This window comes from Felis catus, chromosome A2 (genome assembly GCF_018350175.1).
Source record: "Felis catus isolate Fca126 chromosome A2, F.catus_Fca126_mat1.0, whole genome shotgun sequence".
NCBI classification, from domain to species: domain Eukaryota; kingdom Metazoa; phylum Chordata; class Mammalia; order Carnivora; family Felidae; genus Felis; species Felis catus.
The window spans coordinates 156,761,211-156,780,122 of record NC_058369.1 but is presented as its reverse complement, the minus strand read 5'-3'; the positions used below and the strand labels follow the sequence as shown (position 1 = coordinate 156,780,122).

The 18,912-nt window shown below is 47.9% G+C and overlaps 1 protein-coding gene across 5 annotated transcripts; it reads left to right on the top strand.

Annotated features, from left to right (window-relative positions):
* The first annotated feature begins 10,586 nt into the window (after positions 1-10,586).
* LOC101097801 (T cell receptor beta variable 30) lies at positions 10,587-17,975 on the top strand. Of its 5 annotated transcripts, none has more exons than XM_023250645.2 (4): positions 10,587-10,894; positions 10,982-11,066; positions 12,302-12,611; positions 17,091-17,975. In XM_023250645.2, the coding sequence occupies exons 1-4, from the start codon at positions 10,892-10,894 to the stop codon at positions 17,239-17,241; spliced, it is 549 nt and encodes a 182-aa protein (XP_023106413.2). In that variant the 5' UTR covers positions 10,587-10,891; the 3' UTR covers positions 17,242-17,975. The 5 variants fall into 5 exon arrangements, with proteins under 5 accessions (XP_023106413.2, XP_019681501.2, XP_019681503.2 ...); XM_023250647.2 differs by adding an exon at positions 11,803-11,930 and having other exon boundaries at positions 10,622-11,066; XM_019825942.3 differs by having other exon boundaries at positions 10,605-11,066.
* The last annotated feature ends 937 nt before the right edge of the window (positions 17,976-18,912 follow it).

Sequence of the window (18,912 nt, the reverse complement as noted above, 5' to 3'; positions counted from 1 at the left end):
CTTTGTAGTCAGTCGGCGTTAGACCAGCCCAGATGATGCCTGTGTTGTGTGACCTTGGGCAAGGGATTTAGTCCCCTGCTAGTTTTTTTTTTTTTAAATACATGAAATTTATTGTCACATTGGTTTCCATACAACACCCAGTGCTCATCCCAAAAGATGCCCTCTTCGAAAAAAAAAAAAAAGATGCCCTCTTCAATACCCATCACCCACCACCCCCCTCCCACCCCCCCATCAGCCCTCAGTTTGTTCTCAGTTTTTAAGAGTCCCCTGCTAGTTAGATGGAACACCAACTACCCCTCGGGATGACTCAGCTTTACTTTCGGGGCAATAATACGTGAAAACAACTAGCTCGCACCTGAGGCCAGCAACTCCTCACTCTGTGTTATCTGTTAGAAAAAAGAAATTGCCCATGCCCTATACCTCTTTAATCCAGCAACGAAAACACTTGTTTGGGGGATTTCTTTGTCCTTTATTTTCAGTGTGCCTAGGCAGCTTCTTGTACTTCCTAAGACGCTTTCTTTAGTAAGTCTTTACTTTCCGGAATTGTTTCCAACTCGCCTCTGTCTCAACTTGCGTCAGTGAGAGAAACCCCATTATCACGGAGGACCTAACTTTGAACAGAGCGCAGTGAGGGCTGAAGCCGAGGCGTAAGCGCGGCTTTGTCACATCCTCCCAGCTCCCAGGGATGCAGTCAGGGATAAACATCCCTGACGGGTCACGTAATCGTTGCTACTGACGTGACTCATCACAAGTCTGCAGTCTCAGGGTGTGCGGAGAGATGGGGTGCCCTGGCCTCTCCCATCCTGAGCTCGAGTTTTCCACTTTGGGGCACCTGGCTCTGGGAGGGACAGCAGCCGGGCGCCCGGCTTCTCCTTCTGCCTTTCCTCTGAACGGCCGTCCTTTGTGCCTCCTGCCCAGCTTTCCGTGACCCAGGGAAGCCACTCTTGGAGCCCAGGGCACCCTCTTCCACCGCGGCGTGACTCGATTGTCACCCTCCATCCCCTTGGTAGCACACAGGCTCATCCCTGTCGCTGTTGACTCTATGCGGCTGGTGTCTGCTCTGTTGTATATAGTTTTCTCTTTCTGTCGACCGTGTCTCGACATTGGCACCTTTGCCCCATCTCGCCGTCCTCTTTGGCCACCGCCCCTCCCGCCTTTCTGTCCCCTGGCGAGCTCTCAACAGCAGCATGGCAGGAGTGGCCCCGGAGGGTGGCGGGCGCGTCTCCCACCCTGCCTCCGCTCATCATCATCTCAAGTCCACACTCCTCTCGAAATGGTGCTCTGCTGACCCCTTTCACATTCTAGAGATTCGGTGGCTATTCGTGTTCTTTTGTCCAGTGCCCCTCCCCGCCCCCACGTCCATGTAGGAGCTCAGTCTCTCTAGTGCGGAACCCCTCAAGGTCTTAAATCTCACACCTCTTGGGCCAAGCACGGATGCCTTTATTTTACAAGACAGTTCGTCCTCAGCATCTTTTCTCGCAGCACTTCCCATCCACCTATCGTCTCTCCCTGCCTTGGATCATTCGCTCATGCCATCCCTGGCGCCTTTCCCCTAGGCACCCCCAGCTGGACCACCCCATGTCCTGTGGGTGTGAACTATTCTGGCACCTTTTTTAAGATGCTTTTCTCAACAGGTTTTACTATGGACTGAAAAAAAGAAGATGGGGTTCGAGCCTAATGACCTTAATTCATTTAGTTCCCTGCTCAAAATGAGCGGAGTGAGACTCGGGCTCAGTCAATGGTACTCGGTAAGTGTTACATGAATCCCTCTACCTCCAAAAACACAAACCCTGCAAATCAAAGTCTCTCTCGACATTTCCCTCCCCTGCTTTATTTTTCAGAAGCGACTATCATTACCAGTCTGGTGTGCATTTTTCCAGCCCTTTATCTCTCTCTTTATTTGCATCCCTTCCTAACATATAAGCCACAGGGGAATGTATAGCAAGCAATCCATTACTACTGGTTGAATGAATGTGTCTGTGTGCATATGCACACACACGTACAGAGAAGGAGCGGCTTTGTGCATGTTTGTGAGTGTGTTTTGATATAATTCATATTGCTTTATATATATTATTCGGCAACTTGGTGTTTTTTTCTTTTTTTCCACTTAACAGCCTATCTTGGGACAATTTCCATGGTACAACAAATTGCTTTATTTCATTCAACAATACTGCTGCATAGTATGGTATGTTATGGATAGTTATTTCCCATTCCTTTACGGATGGATATTTATGTGTTTCCTACGTCTTGCCACTTATAAGCAACGCCGTTAACATAAATCCTAGCAAAACTTACTGCCTGCAAGTACGTGTGTTTTTACGGAACAGTTTCTTTGAAGTGAATCGTTCCGTCAGTGTTATGTGCATTTTTAGTAAACATTGCCAAATTACCCTCCACAAAGACTACTGCAGTTTACTTTCCAGCTGTGAAAACTGAGTGCATTTCCCCACATGCCCACCAGAGTCAGATATTACTGATTCTTTTCATTTTACCACTTTGCTGAGTGAAATGGTGTTTCTTTGTTTTTTGAAAGCTTCACATTTCACCGATCGTTAGATGAGGCATCTATCTGTACGTCTGTTGACCTTCCTTGTTGCACGTCTATCCGTTAGACATTTTGTGGTTTTTTTTTTCGTATTTCTTGGGCCTCTCCTGGGGCCCAAGAATTAATTGCCTCATGCTTGCCTTGTGTCTCAGTGACCTTCTCTCTTCAGCCTCTTCCATTTTCCTGTCTTCTCAGATTTCCTCCTCTTGGCTTTCGAACATACCCAGATTGCAATTTCCTTGGGATAAAAGACTTGCCTCAACGCTTCTGCCCCCCTTAACCTCTCCCTGTTCTCTCCGCCCGCCTGCTATCGTTCGGGAATGTTCACATCCACCGCCCTGCCCTCACCACCTCTCATCAATGATACCAGTGGTTTGACTCCAGATTTTATTGACCTTTTTATGGCCTTTTAAATATTCTCACCCTCTCTTTCTGGCCACCATCTCCTCCTGGCTCCCAGGTGCCATCCCATTTTTCTTCTTACTTCTAAGACTACCTGCTTCCTTTCTCAAGCTTTTTTTTTTTTTTCCTTTCCTTTGTCAAAAAGTCTGGATTTTCAGCAATTCCTGTTTTTGGAATTGTGTTTGTTCTTTTCTCTCACTTGTTACTTTGTCGATCTCACCTGTTCCAGACCTTTCAATTATTATCTCTATGTAAGTACTCCCCAGTCAGTCCTGATGTCTCACTAAAACTCTGGTCTTTCACCTGGACTTTTCCCTGATGAATTGGGCCACTGTAACTTCAAGATCCGAGCACGAAATTACACTTATCACCCTCCCCAACGATCCTTGTAATTTTACCAATTTTTGTGGGTAACAACAAGGAGAAAAACCTTATTTTCTAACCAGCAGAATTCTCCCTAGATGGAGGCTTAACTTTGTCTACCAGAAGTTTGATGAATCACTTTCAGTGAAGGGGGACAGGGGAGTGGTTAATGCCAGAAACCATGAAGCGTGTGTCAAATGAAGTGACGATGGAACTGCTTTCCAAGGCAAGCTGACCCACGGTTCCACTTTTACAGGCTACCTCTCTTCGTGACCTGAACTGTCTGGGACAGTAACGAGGATGGCTGCGGACAGAAGAGGGAAAAGGTAGCTGGCATCCAGAATGGAGATCTGGCAAAAGAACAAGCACATTTAAGAAGAATTTTATGAAGCTTTCACTTGGTATGGAATTATAGATTTACACTATTTTTCCTTTTTTAAAAAAATTTATTTATTTAAAAAAATTTTAATGTTTTTATTTTATTTTTGAGAGAGAGAAAGGAGAGAGAGAGAGAGAGAGAGAGAGAGAGAGAGAGAGACCAAGCATGAGCAAGGGAGGGACAGAGAGAGAGGGAGACACAATCTGAAGCAGGCTCCAAGCTCTGAGCTGTCAGCACAGAGCCTGATGCGGGGCTCAAAAGCACAACCCATGAGGTCATGACCTGAGCTGAAGTCAGACACTTAACCGACTGAGCCACCCAGGCCCCTATTTTGAGAGAGAGAGAGAGAGAGAGAGAGAGAGAGAGAGAGAGAGCAGGGGAGGAGCAGAGAGGGCAGAGAAAATCCCAAGCACACTCTGCAATGTCATTGCAGAGCCCGATGTGGGGCTTGAACTTACAAACGGTGAGATCATGACCTGAGCCAAAATCAAGAGTCAGATGCTTAACTGACTGAGCCACACAGGCATCCCTAGATTGATACTATTTTTCTATTACTAAAGGTGTTGCTCTACTGTTTTCCTTCTTGCATTGTGTTCATCAAGAAAACTTCTGCTTCCTTCTCTTGTTCCTCTGTATGAAATGGTCTTTATTCTCTGCCTGCTTTTAAGATCTCTATAACAATGTTTTTTTAAAATTTTTAATGTTTATTTTTGAGAAAGAGCGCGCGAGAGAGAGAGTGACAGAGCACAAGCAGGGGAGGGGCAGAGAGAGAGGGAGACACAGAATCTGAAGTAGGTTCCAGGCTCTGAGTTATCGGTGCAGAGCCTGACACGGGGATCGAACCCACAAACTGCTAGATCATGACCTGAGGTTAAGTAGGGCTCATAACCTACTGAGCCACCCAGGTGCCCTCTCTAACAATAGTTTTGAGCAATTTGATTGTGGTATTCTTGGGGGAGGGATATGCATGTCTGTGTGTGTGTGTGTGTGTGTGTGTGTGTGTGTGTAATGCTTGGGTTTTGTCAAGCTTCTTGGATCTGTGGGTTTAGAGTTTTACCAAATTTGGAAAATTTTCAGTCATGATTTCTTGTAATTTTTTTTAATGTTTATTCATTTTTGAGAGAGAGAGAGAGAGCGTGAGCAGGGAAGGAGCACAGAGAGAGGGAGACACAGAATCCGAAGCAGGCTCCAGGCTCCGAGCTGTCAGCACAGAGCCCCATGCGGGGCTTGAACCCACGAACCTGAACCATGAGATCATGACCTAAGCTAAAGTTGGACGCTTAACCGACTGAGCCACCCAGTCTCCCCTTGCAATTTTTTTCCCTTCTTTCCATCACTCTTCTTTTGTAGGGGGGACTCTAATTACAAGTATATTAGGACATTTGAAGTTGTCCTATACCTCACTGTTTATTTTTCAAAAATTCTTTTTCTCTATTCCATTTTGGTTTGTGTTTAATGCTATGTTAGTTCATTAATAGTTTTTTTGTCTGCACCGTCTGATAGGCCATTCATCTATACCAGTGTATTTGTTTTTCATTTCAGATGTTGTAGTTTTCCTCTCGAAGAGTTTGATTTGGGGCTTTTAAAAAAAGATCTTCTATGTCTGTCCTTAACATGCTACATCTTCCCTATAGTCTCTTGAACATATGGGATAACTTATAATAGCCGTGCTAATATCTTTGTTTTTTAATTCTCGTATCCGTGTCAGTTCTGGGTTAGTTCTTATTGATTCATTTTTCTCCTCATCGTGAATTATATTTTTCCTCTTCTTTGCATGCCTGGTAATTTTTTTATGGCATACCATGCGTTGAATTCTACTTTTGTATTGGGATTTTTATATTCCTATAAATATTCTTGGGCTCTATTTTAGAACACAGTTAACTCACTTGGAAACAACTTGGAAACACTTGATTCTTTTGTGTCTGGCTTTAAATATTTGTCAGGTGGGACCAGACCAGCATCTAGGCTAGGGATAATTATTCTCCACCCCTGAGGCAAAACACTTCTGAGTTCTCTACACAATGCTCCGTGAATTTTAAGGTTTTCTGATCTGGCTGGTGAGAATATGCACTATTTCTGGCCCCATGTGAAATCCAGTCACTGTTCTCTTTAATCCTTTTGGATGGTGGTGTTTCCCGTCTCAGATAGTTTCTTTGCATCTGTGCTCTGATCAGCACTCTGCTAAATACTAACCATGTGAAGATCTCTCAAATTCTCTTTCTGGGTGGCTCTCCCTTCGCAGCTCAAAGGGGTTGCTGGTCTCCGCCTGGGTTTCCCCCCTCTTTGCAACAGCCCGGAAATTCTCTCAAAGGAGCAGCTCCGGCAATTATAAAATTCACCTGACTTTTCCTGTTCTTCCTTGCCTGATGTCTAATGTCTTAACCACTATTGTTTTTTTTTTTTAATTTTTAAAAATTTATTTATTTATTTTGAGAGACAGAGAGAATGAGTGGGGTAAGGGCAGAGAGAGGGAGAGAGAATTCCGAGTAGCTTCTGCACTGTCAGCACAGAGCCCGACATGGGACTTGAACTGATAAACCTTGAGATCATGACCTGAGCTGAAATCAAGAATCTGACACTTAACCAACTGAGTCACCTAGGTGCCCCTAACCACTATTGTTTGTTTGTTTGTTTGTTTGTTTATTTATTTATTTATTTATTTATTTATTTATTTATGTATTTGAGAGAGCGTGCAAGTGGGGGAGGAGAGAGAGAGGGGGACAGAGGATCCAAAGCGGGCTCTGTGCTGACATCAGAGAGCCTGATGTGTGGCTTGAACTCACAAACCATGAGATCATGACCTGAGCAGAAGTCGAATGATTCACTGACAGCCACCCGGGGACCCCCTAGCCACTATTGGTTTTTCTATTTTGTCCCTTACTTCATTTTGGTTGGCAGTAGAAAATCAGTTATTTTTTAAAATATTTAAAAAATAAAAATGTCATTTTTACATTTATCACATATTTAGTGTTGACATTTCATCAGTCATATTTGTAGCTGGCTTGCAGTTCATGAGACCCAAATGTTAAATATTCGCAAATATCATGTGCTAGTCGTTAAACCATAGACGGAGTGACTTTGGCCCTGGAGAAAATATTTGTGTTCATGATATTAGTCAGTGCTGTACATGTAAGCTTTTTCCCTCCTTTTTCATCCTAGCCCCCAGCCTTCCCTGACAGCTGCCTTACCAACTCCATCTGGACTTTTCTATTTTTTTCATTCTGCCTGAAAGATATCCTTTAACATTTCTTGTAGTGTGTGTCTCCCAGTACTGAATTGTTTTCGTTCTTGCAAGGCTTTTGCAAGATCTTTTCACCGGCTCCAGGGTCATTGCGGGTGCGATCAGTTGAGTTAGGATGAGGTCCTAGTGGAGCAGCGTGGGCTCCTGATCCGAGAGGACTGGTGTTCTGAAAAGAAGACCACCATGTAAGGGGGGATGTGCAGGGACAGCACCATGTGATGACAGGGGCAGAGTTGGAATTTCGGAGGTAGCTACCAACCAAAGGAGCACCAAACATTGCCAGTAAGCCAACAGAGGTAGGAACGGGCAAGAGAGAATTTCCCTCCACGTTTCAGAGGGAGCATGGCCTTGCCGTCATCTTGATTTTGGACTTCTAAACTCCAGAATTGTGAGACAATAAATTTCTGGTGTTCTAAGCCACACAGTGTGCAGGACTTGGTTACAGTGGCCCAAGGAAACTCATACAGGGGACTAATTGGATACCAGTTTCTTCATCATAGAGGGAAGCAGAACTCTCCAAACTCCTTTACCATTTGCCGTCTGAATGACTTTTCCACCTCTTACCTTCCTCGGTGGATATAAGTTATCGGAAGGCAAGTATCACATCTTATTTATTTTTTTGTTTTCCATAGCACCTCTTTAATGTTGAAGTTAACATGCATGTAAGTTGGCAATGAAATCTGGGACCCCAAGTATGGGTAGGCAAAATAATTTCATTTTCTAAAGTTAATATCATTTTATTTTATTTTTATTAAAAAATTGTTTTAACATTTATTATTTTTGGGGGGTAGAGAGAGACAGAGAGACCCTGTGAGTGGGGAGAGGCAGAGAGAGGGAGACACAGAAATGAAAGCAGGTTCCAGGCACTGACTGCCAGCACGGAGCCTGACATGGGGCTCGAACCCACGAACCATGAGATCATGACCTGAGTCGAAGTCAGATGCTTAACCAACTGAGCCACCCAGATATCCCAATACAATTTTATTTTTAAGTCCCCATTCCATCGGGATACGCCTGGTTTATTTGGGGGTTTGTCAGGTAGGTCATGCTTTTCTCCTCATCCTTCTTCCTGGTGGTATCTAAAGTTATGGAGAACTTACAAAGTGTCAAGGAATTGGAGTGCCTGGGTGGCTCGGTCGGTTAAGCGTTCCACTTCTGCTCAGGTCCTGATCTCAACAGTTGGTGAATTTGAGCCTTGCGTCAGACTCTGTGCTGACAGCTCACAGCCTGGAGCCTGCTTCGGATTCTGTGTGTCCCTCTCTCTCTGCCCCTCCCCTGCTCGTGCTCTGTCTCTCTCTGTCTCTTAAAAATGAATAAACGTTAAAAAAATGAATCGAGAGATGTGTTCTTTGAAAAGTAAAACAAACAACAAAGTGTCAAGGCATTGTCAGGCAGGGTACTCGGTCTTTGGTCATTGTTCATCTTTTCTGCAGAATTCTCATTCATACTGGGTGTTCACCATCTGTCTCCACCTATGTCTGCTCCTCTTTGGTGTGTCTGTTCCTCAACCTCTGCTGATCCATGCAGGACGCTCTATGTCTTTCCTATTTCAACCAGGAGGTCTCTCCAGTCTTGGTGGCTTCTCCCAGTTCATCTGTTCTGACACGAGTGAGAGCGTGGCTATACTGGATCTATCCTGAGTTCCTGGGGGTCCTTAGAGACTGTTTTGGGTCTCTCTGTCAAGAAGCATTGTGGAGACATGTCTTTGTTTTCCATTGCTGCCGTAATAAATTGCCACAAACTTAGTGGCCAAAAACAACGCACATTTATTATCTTACAGCTCCATAATTCAGAAGTTTGACGCAGGTTTTGCTGAGCTAACGCCAAGGTGTCAGCTGGGCTGAGTTCCTTTCTGAAGGTTCTAGAAGAGAATCCATTTCCTGGCCTTTTGCCGTTTCTAGAGGCCATCTGCATTCCTTGGCTCGTGGCCCCCGTCGGCCTTCAAGGCCAGAAGCATAGCATCTCTCCGACCCTGTTTCCATCAGCAAACCTCTTTCTCTTCTGTTTTCCCCTTCCGCGTTTACGATTCTCGTGCTCACATTGGGCACACCTGGATAATCCAAGATAATGTCCCTATTTTACACAAAGCTGATTAGGAACCTTAATTCCCCTTTGCTGTGTAACCCAACATATTCACAGGTTCTGGGAATGAGGACGTTGACAACTTGGCGGGGGCATTACTCTGCTTACCGCAAGCCATTTCTACTTCCCAGTCTGTGACACAGGGGGACCGGGGACCTTGTAGTCCTCACCCTGGAAATTAGAACCACTGTCGTCTGCAAGAAACTTTGAGCTTCTGATTCTGCACCTGTCTCTCATTTCTTCTCCTGATCAGGATGTAGAGGCCAGGGCACAGAGAGAGAGAGAGATCAGAGAAGTTCAGGAACATCTCCTTTGTTGACTCGCCTCCCTTTCCATTAGCCCAAGTTATTTTTAACTCCTTTATAGAGGAACAAATAGATCCTGTAAGAATCTTTCAAATCCATCATTTAGGGAGAGATTTCAGTTTTAAAATGAAAAAGAGAAGAGTTCTATTTATTGTCATTCTCCTCACGCATAAAGCTATATCCTGTCAGTAGTGATTCATTAAGAATCTAGCATGGAGAAAGAAACCCAATATGGTAGCAAGAGGATTTGAGGCGAGGCTTGCCAGAGAGGCGGGCGCCCACCTAAGAAAGTGCCCAGAAGGGCAAGGAGACAGTGTAGTTCAAGCCAGCCTTCAGTTCAGCTTGTCTGGTTGACACCTCCTCGTCTGGGCCCGAGATATGGCTGGTTCCTCCCGCTCGGAGATGGGCGGAAACAGAGCAGAGGACTTGTATTCTCATGCACATTTCAATATATGAATGAATTGGATGAACAAGGAATATTGCAGATGGGGATGGAGAGCGAGGGATATTTTTCTAAGGCATGAACCATATGGAAGGAGCTCCAAGCTACTGAGTTGTGACAGTGATCAGGGAGTCACGAGCCAGCTGGCTGCCCTGATCTGGAGGACACGTCTCTTCGCCCTCCAGTCTGTGGTGCCGTCTCTAGGGAGGAAGGCGGCATTGCTCTCGTGCGTGGTGCTGACACTGAGCCAATGCGGGCGATGAGTTAGCGTCCGCTCTCACGGGCCGTGCGGGGCCCACACGGCCTTAGCTGGTGTGAAAGCCTGCCAGCCCAATGAAAAGATGATGCAGCCTCACCAAGAGGGAGAACAGTTCCCTTCTCCCTGTATCTGCGGCCCCTCTCTGTCTCCCTCCCTTCACTCAAGCAGTACAAATGCTGGGAGCAGACAGGAAGGAGGACAGGAAGGGAGAGAAAAGGAGAAAAGAGGCTGTGGGTATGCATGTGGGCACGTGTCCGTCTTGGGCTTACTCCCTGCAGGCCCGACTTGCATACGTGTTATACTGAGTCCTATCAACAGACATAAAAATGGAGATTGAACAACTAATTGGCTACAGCAATTTTTCATGTGTTCTAAATGTTCACAGGATGCATGCTACGCTTACCACTTGCTTTACCATTATTTAAATAAATACTATAAAAGGATTCATTCAACTGAAAAGGATTTTTTAAAAAAACCCAGAATACAGTCCCACAAATACAGTGTGGCAGCTGAAACTCTGTTAGAAGCCAGAACCCCAGCGTGAACTTTGAACTGTGTTACTCGACCCTGATGAAATGGGACGCATCACAAATGCCCAATGTGCTGCAGGCTCACTCTCCCTGTTGGGTCACTTCTACTGCCTCCTTTCCTAGGTGCTCACCTTAAACCACTCCATCACATGCAACCCAAAGTGATAATTGTTTTGAAAACGAATCGTTCAGGGGACAGAGCACGGCAAAGGAAGAGGGCAGAGGAGGTTCTGAGGCACGCGTCGGCCGTCTTCCCGCCATCTTGGGGTCTTACGACTCATTTCAGCAGAATGAGGTTCTACCAGCTGCCTAGCAGATTCTCAGCCTTAGCTATTATGAACTGATGGTCTGGCAATGCTTCTTGCGTCTCTGTCATTCCCTCAGCCCCCCCACCCCCATCCCACCCCACTGTAAATCTTCTCGTCTACTGCAGGCACAGGCTTTCCCTGGACTTCAAAAAACAGCCAACCCTTGTAAGAGTTGCCTGTACCCGGCAACACGCATCTGTCAACCAGTTTGTAAGTATTATACTCCTTTTACTTTTATAGATGACAGAATTGAAGATCAGGACTTTCTAAGAGTTCCTAAACCAGAAAGAGGTAGGGCTGTGATTTGAACCCCAATCTGTTCGATCCTAAGTCCCCATGACGTTTTCACTACTCGTGTTGCATTTTGGAGCATAAATTAGATCTAGTGAGGTCCTCAGAGGCACACAGAACCCAGGTTCTAACTTTGATGGGTTCAGTAGTTGACTCTGCCTGTCCAGGTCTCAGATTCTGTCTGCCAGGGACGAGGAGGTTGCAGATCCCTCGGTTGGCTGTCAGAACAGCTTCCTTCCCTCAGAACTGAGCCTTTTTTCGCTTTGAATACCCTGAAGACCTAAATCTCTTGAGCTGTGATCCGCTTTGGTCTCCTTTCCAGCCACCCAGGTGACATGTCCTAAAGCCGGTTTCCAGCTTCAGAGACTGAGATCTCTTTTCATCATCCTGTCAGGGTCACACTTTCTCTGATGGTTTCGAAGCCTCTCGATGGTCTCCAGGGGGAGCCAGAGAGTCATCTGTTGTTTACAGGGAAATAATGAGTCATTAAATATATTTACATACTAGGACTTGCAGGATTTCAATAAAGATAACCAGTGCAGGGTAAAGCTGGTTCCCAGGGAGGATGGGGTGAATCATCACACACTTAAGAAAAGACCAGCCTCATTTCCGCCCCAGCTTGAGGGGAAATGAGCGCTCTGTTCTGTGGCAACAGGTCTGCGAGAGGGAGGGGCCCCACAGCCACAGCTCTGGCCCAGATGAGCCCACCCGTACCAGATGAGCCGAGGCTGGCTTGAACTATGTCCTGCTGTCTCCTTGCCCTTCTCCTGGGCACTTTCTTAGGTGGGTACCGCTCTCTCTGGCAAGCCTCCCCTCAAGCCCTCACGCCAACCCCATGCATCCAGAGCCTCAGCTGTCGGATTGACCTCTTTGGTACATTCCTTCCATTTTCTGGAATAAATATGGGACTTGAATCCCAGGGGCTGGCGTGCCGAATCTTAGTTTTCTCTATCCTCTGGGAAGGAGTTGCTCTCGTGGTCTCCCCTTGTCCGGTGTCCCTCTGCGCCCTTGGCCAGAGAGAGGGTGCAGTCTACTCTTTTTGATGGATCCCACGTGCCCGAGCCATGGGAGGGCCTGAGCCTCCCCTATGTCAGGCAGGAAGGCAAGCTTGGCTGGGATCCTCCACTCTAAGTGGCCTTTCACATTTCCCTCAGGTGTCAGCGCTCAGACCATCCACCAATGGCCACCTGTCAGGGTGCAGCTTGTGGGCAGCCCGCTCTCCCTGGAGTGCATCGTGAAGGGGGAATCAAACCCTTATCTATATTGGTACCGGCAGGCCGAGGGAGGGCCCCCCCAGCTGCTCTTCTACTCCCTAAATATTCACCAGGTAGACCCTGAGGCACCACGGAACTTCACAGCCTCCAGGCCCCAGGACGGCCAGTTCATCTTGAGTTCTCAGAAGCTCCTCCTCAGTGACTCTGGCTTCTACCTCTGCGCCTGGGGTCTCACACCGAGCCGGGTGAGGTAGACATCTGTGCAAAAACCCCACCCTCTCCGGGAGCCCTCCCTCTGGGGTTGGGCGGAGGATATTTGGGTTTCTGATTGTCAGCCAATGTGAGAACAACAGAATCCAGCCAGATTCTCCTAAAGAACTTCACTAAGTTCTCAGGGAGAAGAGAAACGTATTCACGTGCGGGCCCCGCGAATCGCACACACACGGTCAGGTCCCCAGTGTACGGATGCCTAAGCCTAGGCTGTTACCCTCCAGCCCTCAAAGTGAGCTGGACCCTGCCTCACACTCTGTTGTCTCAAAGTCCCGTCTGTCCACACTGGGGAGTGAGAGAATCGGGAAACACCTGCAGCAGGATGTGGTGTGGTGGCGGACAGGTGGACAATTACGAAGATGCCGACTCAGGTGACTTACTTGGTTAATTTCAGTCACCTGGAGAGTCTCCTTTTGTTGATCTTTCTGTGGCAAATAGACATCTTGGGGGAGCTTGGGTGAGGCTCTGCGGCGGGGAGGAGCCGAGGCGTTCAGCCGACTGTTCTCGTGTCGGCTAGAAGTGCGCATTTGTTAGTGGCAGAAACCACACTGAGGGATTTTGACTATTGATTTGGATTTTAGGCTTTTTAATTCGTGTTCCACTGTGGCTCATCCCTTCCCTTGTAGCGAAAGAGGGAGCAGAGAAGCAGATGGTGACCAAAGAGATACAAGAGACAGGAAAAGGATGAGGGCACGCGTGTATGATGCTAAAACCCTAAAAAGAGAAATTATTTGGATGAGCATGAAGGAGAGGAAAAGGCTTCTGGGGGTGGCTGGGAAGAGATGCCACGGTTTCCCTGGCAACCAAACTTCCTTCCTCATCCCTGAGTCCCTCATTCGTCCCTCGTCCTCCTTATTCTTAACAAGGTTTTCTTTTCTAATGTCCCTTGTGCTCCACGAGGGGGCACAAGAATCTTAAAATACTCTGTCCCTGGGATCACTTCATCTGGGACAATTCAGACATTTGTTTTTATTTTCAGCATCATTCGATCTGCAGAGGGAAGTCTGAGACACAGACGCGTAGTGTTGGAGACGGTATTTAATAATGCCCCGGGGCTCCTATCGCCCCTTCAGTATCTACTTACGTATTAAGCAGCTATTATGTGCTGGGCACTCTGAGCCATCACAGGGATCAAAAAAGAAAAAAATGGAGTGCACTCAAGACGGTGCTGGGCCTAGTCACAGCATGGTTTTAATCAAGGCTCTTGGTTTGCTTTTTTCCCCATGTGTGAGAATATTAATTGACGAAAGCAATCAGTAATGCCATGACCACAAAAGGAAAGATGCTTTTACGGCACAAGTTTGGTTCACAATGAAGAGTAAACGATGTTTCAAGCCAATGTTTATTTGTTAACTGATTATTGAGCGTTGGTGGAATTGGATCTCTCCCCGAAACAGTGCTGTCTGATAACTTGGAGTTAATAGACTTTAGAACAGGCTTAGTTTCACATAAAAACTGAGCAGATAACAGAGAAAGTTCTCACATTTGTTCCTCTGATCCCCCTGTTTCCTGTTATTAACATCTGACATTGGTGTGGTATATTTGTTACGTTTTTAAAAAATTTTATTTATTTTTGAGAGAGCGCGAGAGAGAAACAGAGTGAGAGTGGGGCAGGGGCAGAGAGAGGGAGACACAGAATCCGAAGCAGGCTCCAGGCTCTGAGCTGTCGGCATAGAGCCCGATGCAGGGCTTGAACCCATCAACCGTGAAATCACGACCTGAGCCGAAGCTGGACACTCAACTGACTGAGCCACCCAGGCGCCCCTGTTACTTTTTATGTCTTACCTGTCTATGGTTTTTGACAAATATACGGTGTCCTGTATTCCCCATGGCAGCGTCCTGTAAACAGTCTTACTGTCCCAGATCTCCTGCACTTCACCTGGTGACTTCTCCCCTCTTTCCCTGATCTTTTCACTGTCTGTATATTTTTAAGGCATTTAGTTTTTGAGGCTAAATTTACTAGTTGTCTTAACCTTGGGTGAATTATATCATTTCTCTTTCCTCAACTGTCAAACTGATTGGATTAAGTATATTAAATGAGGTGATGTCATGTTATAAAGCCCTATTACAGGGTCTGATTTTCAACGGATATTATTTTCCTCTTTTAGCTTACAAGATATTTTGATTCCAACTCACCCAAAAGAAAGACTTATTTTAAAAAAAAAAAACATTAAATTTTAAGCTATGTATTAACTATTTTAAAATGCTGAGCACACTCAGATGGCAAGCCCGCGAAATTTTCATCCTGTGTGGTACCCATTCCGATAGGGGTGCTTCCTGGTGGGGTTTTATGCAGCTGCAGAATCCTTCCTAACTGAAAGGGTTCCAGGTAATCACCGCTCGTCAGGTGGAGTTGGTAGGAGGGTTAAGACAGATTTTTCATTCCTATAAGATATTCAGAAGTTCTGGAAAACCTCACGAGGGGGATAGAATTTTAGCGAGTGTTAGGTTTTTAGGAGTCTAGTATTTAGATAAACAGAATGTCATTCTCAGCCAGAGTCTGTTTCAGTAGAAATGTGGAGGTCCCAGTGGAGATCGTGAGTTCCAGGAAAGCCGTGAGTGAACAGCTCTGATCGTTGCACCGAGCGACAGAGAGACGAGAGGACATGAGTAGGTCAGGGGAGGCTCGTCGAGGAGAGACTCGAAAACCATCCAAATTCATCAAGACAGATTCCTATCCTCCACGTTCCTGCCCTAGTCATGACTATGAGTCCTCGTCCCTAACGGTTTCCCCATGTCTAAGGGCTCGGAGATCTACAGTCGCCTTAATTTCAGGGGACAGAGGAAAGCAGCCCAGACACCATCTCCTGCCAGGAAGTCACCAGTCTCACTTATGCCTGGGGCAGAGGAAGCTGCCTCCTCTCTAGGAGAGGTGCCAGGACCCCGTTCTTGGCGGACTCTGGAGGTTTGTCAGGAAAACCATTCCCACGCTTGTCATTCCTAGGCCACCGACATGTGGAAGACCCCAAGCTACACGCTGGTGGCCAGCAAAACCCCACGCACTCCTGGGACCGATAGGGAGAAAGCCGGGGCCTCTCTCTAGTCAAGGAAGATGGGGAAGGCCCAGGTTTGGGGAGCTGGTGACACTGAAATTGGGCTGCTTCGTCTTTTTGTCCAGGATTATATGCTTCGGGTTGAGCGTGTCCCAGCCCTGTGAGCTGCTGCAAAGCCGGCTTGGCCTGCTGTAGAGCCTGTCATTTCCTAGTCCCTCCTTCAGGGTATTGTCTCTCTCTGGTTTTCTGTTGTCTCTGCACTCAGGTCTCCCTCCTCCTCTTTCCCAGATGGGGTAGAAAATATCTGTCACGCAGACCTCGCAGACCTTAGCAGTAGGGGACGATGCTTCGAGAAACCCAGGGAGTCAGGCACACAGACACCTGCCCAGATACCCAGGGACCGTCCATTTTCAGTCTGTTGATTATCTAGGGCTCTTTTTCCTGTGACTCATTAGCCCCTCTCATTAGATGACTGGAAGGAAGTTGGGGGGGGCACAAGCGGGGGTGGGGGGCCCATTTAGGGGACAGGTGGGAGGAGGGAGTTGCCTGAGGGATGTGGGGCCAGAAGGGACCCCAGTTGGGTCAGAGCAGTTTTGCAAGCTGTTTTCATTCCTCGCTATCTCCAAGGTGCCCCCTGCGGCCTCTGCTGGGGTGGGGGGTCGGGGGGGGGGGGGGCGGTCCGCCTCCAGCAGGTGTAGATGCCGGGTTGGGGGCGGGGAGGTCTGCATGAGACCCTCAGGTGCCTAGATTCCCCCTCCAGAGGGGTTTTCCTCTCCTCTCTGTAGCTGTATTTTCCACCACCAGGGTGCTCGTCTGAGGCCCAGGTAGAAAGAGTGGCAGGGAAGGGGTGGGGGCGGGATGGGGATGTGGTGAGTGTGGTTCTCGTGGTCCTCAGAGGGCGGGTGGTGGGGGGAAGGAGTTTCACAGGCCCCCAGATGCAGGACCTGGTAAATGTCAAACCACATCCTGTTGTGAGTCCCTGAGATGCTCCAGGGGCAGGTGGGTGTCTGTTGTTACTTGGGCTGATGTTGCTCAGAGATAAACAGCTCAGCAGCCCGCACTGGGCTCAGACACCCCCAAACCTGCCCCAGTTGTCTCCTCAAAGACCCCAACCTGCATCTCTTTACTTCCTGCCTTTGATTCCAGGCCACTGTCCTTTCAACACTAGTTTCTTCTCCTCCTTCGGGGCCTGGCCTCTTTCCTGGAGGAGGGCCAGGGAACAGGTGTCAGGCTCCAGGTGCCGGTTGTTAGCACGGGGTTCCCGGGTCAGCCCATCCCCCTCACATCAGAGGCAGCCTCTGAGGCTCGGTGGCTCAGTGAGTGATTTGGGTCTGGGGAGAACTTAGATCCCCTGAGTTATCTCCCTCATGGTGATTCGGGGCCTGCAGACCTCGGATCACCGAATCAGAAGAGCAGAGTTTGAAGATTATTTAGACATCACTCTACCCCATCTCGTTACTTCACAGCCGAGGAGATGGAGGCGCAGGAAGCGACATGAGCTGTCCAGGGCCGCGCGGCTGTGGACGGAGGGGGACCAGAAGCGAATGCTCTGTGTCAGAGCAGCTCCTGGATCTCAGACGAAGCTCAGAGGAACGTGGGCTCCATACTGAGCTGTGATCTCGCTATGAACGTCATGAGCCACTTGTGTAAGGACGAGAAAGGCGCAACGGTCAGACCTGAGTGGCAGTTGGAGGGAGGGGTGAATACGATGACCACAGCTTTAGACTCCTCAGAAACTAGACAGGTTGGAGAGATGAGCTGACCAACTGCGATAAAATGAAACAAGTCTTCCTGTTTCCCCTCCTCCGCCTGCCCCCCTGCCCCAGAAAGAGAAGAGCAAAGGTCTGCACACAGGAAAGCAGCATATGGCTCCTTTGCAAGACCTGTGAGAAAGACCCAGGGTCTGAGTCAAAAGTGAGCTCTGCGAGCGGGGACAGGATGTTGAACATTGCTCTAACGGACCCAGTGTGGACGGCATCGAAACTGAGGAGGCAGAGCTCGCTCTCTCCCCTATGTAGGTCAGAGCCCACCTGGTGCTGCCTTCCGGGCCGAGCACCACGCTTTTAGAAAAGTGGGAGGGTAAAAACAAACATAAATGTTTTCAGAAGAGGGTGGCTGGGCTGGGGAGAGTCGGAAGTGCTCCAAACTGGGCCACCTGAGGAAAACATCCTGTGCGTTGCATAGCGTGTGCGTTAATAAGATGAAGCCACCTTATGAAGTCAGGGTTGTGATTCAGCCCATTTTATAGGAAGGGAAGCTGAGTGTCCAACGTGATCGTATAGCTGATAAGAGCAGAGCTGAGGCTGGAACCTCGGTGTCTTTGGCTTAAAAGTCTATATTCTTTGTTGTCATCCTGTTCTCTCTCTGCTGTATGCTTTCCCTCCACTGCACGCTCAAGCTTTTAAGGGTTCTGTTCATTCTGTCTCTCACAGACGTGTGGACTCAGCTGGGGTGGGCTTGCTAGCTGTCAGAGGAAGTGTTCTCATGGGAGCACCATGATGGCCAACGAGGGGCACTACAATGGGATGGATGGATCCGCGAACAGGATAGAATTCTTCATGAGAGCCATCCGGTGATGAAATGGCCTGCTCAGATAGGGGGTTCTCTGTTCCCGGGACAGGTCAAGCATAACTGGGGGTGGGGGTGGGGTGCAAGACTGCAATGCATGCTTCCTTACCACCCAGAGTGTATATGATTCCCAGCCCCAGTCAAGAAGAAGTCTTACCGTGGGAGTGAGGGTTCCAGAGGACCGAGCTGGAATCGCTGGAGTGGCCCAGGACTTGGGCAGGAGTGGTCATGCCCAGGACCACCCTCAAGCCACTATCTTAAAAACCGCTTCTTTATGTCAATGAGTTTGATCGGGAAGCAGTAGGGCACTGGGTCCACAGGAAGCCCTGGGGTTCAGTCTCCTGTGAAGACCACACTTCATGCTCACGGAGGACAGCTGAGATAAGTTAGAGCTGGCTGATGACACTATCCTGGGGAGATAGTCACAGCCGTGGGCTCATTTTCAGGTCCTTCTTGTTGACATACAGATCCACTCACTGATCTCTGGGACCCCATGTTTCCCAAGGAGGGAACCCTATTAGGAGTGAAGTACAAAAAAGTAAAGATAGTGGGTGGAAATGGAGGAGAGTCCCAATGTAATTGGGACTGTGGGCATGTGGTGAGCAGAGACTATGTCCTCTGTTGGAAGGACATGATTCAGGACATGGTTCGGTGCTGTCACAGTAAACCCTAAAGAGAAACAGACAGGTATATTATGTTAAGGAACCCGGGGACCTCAGC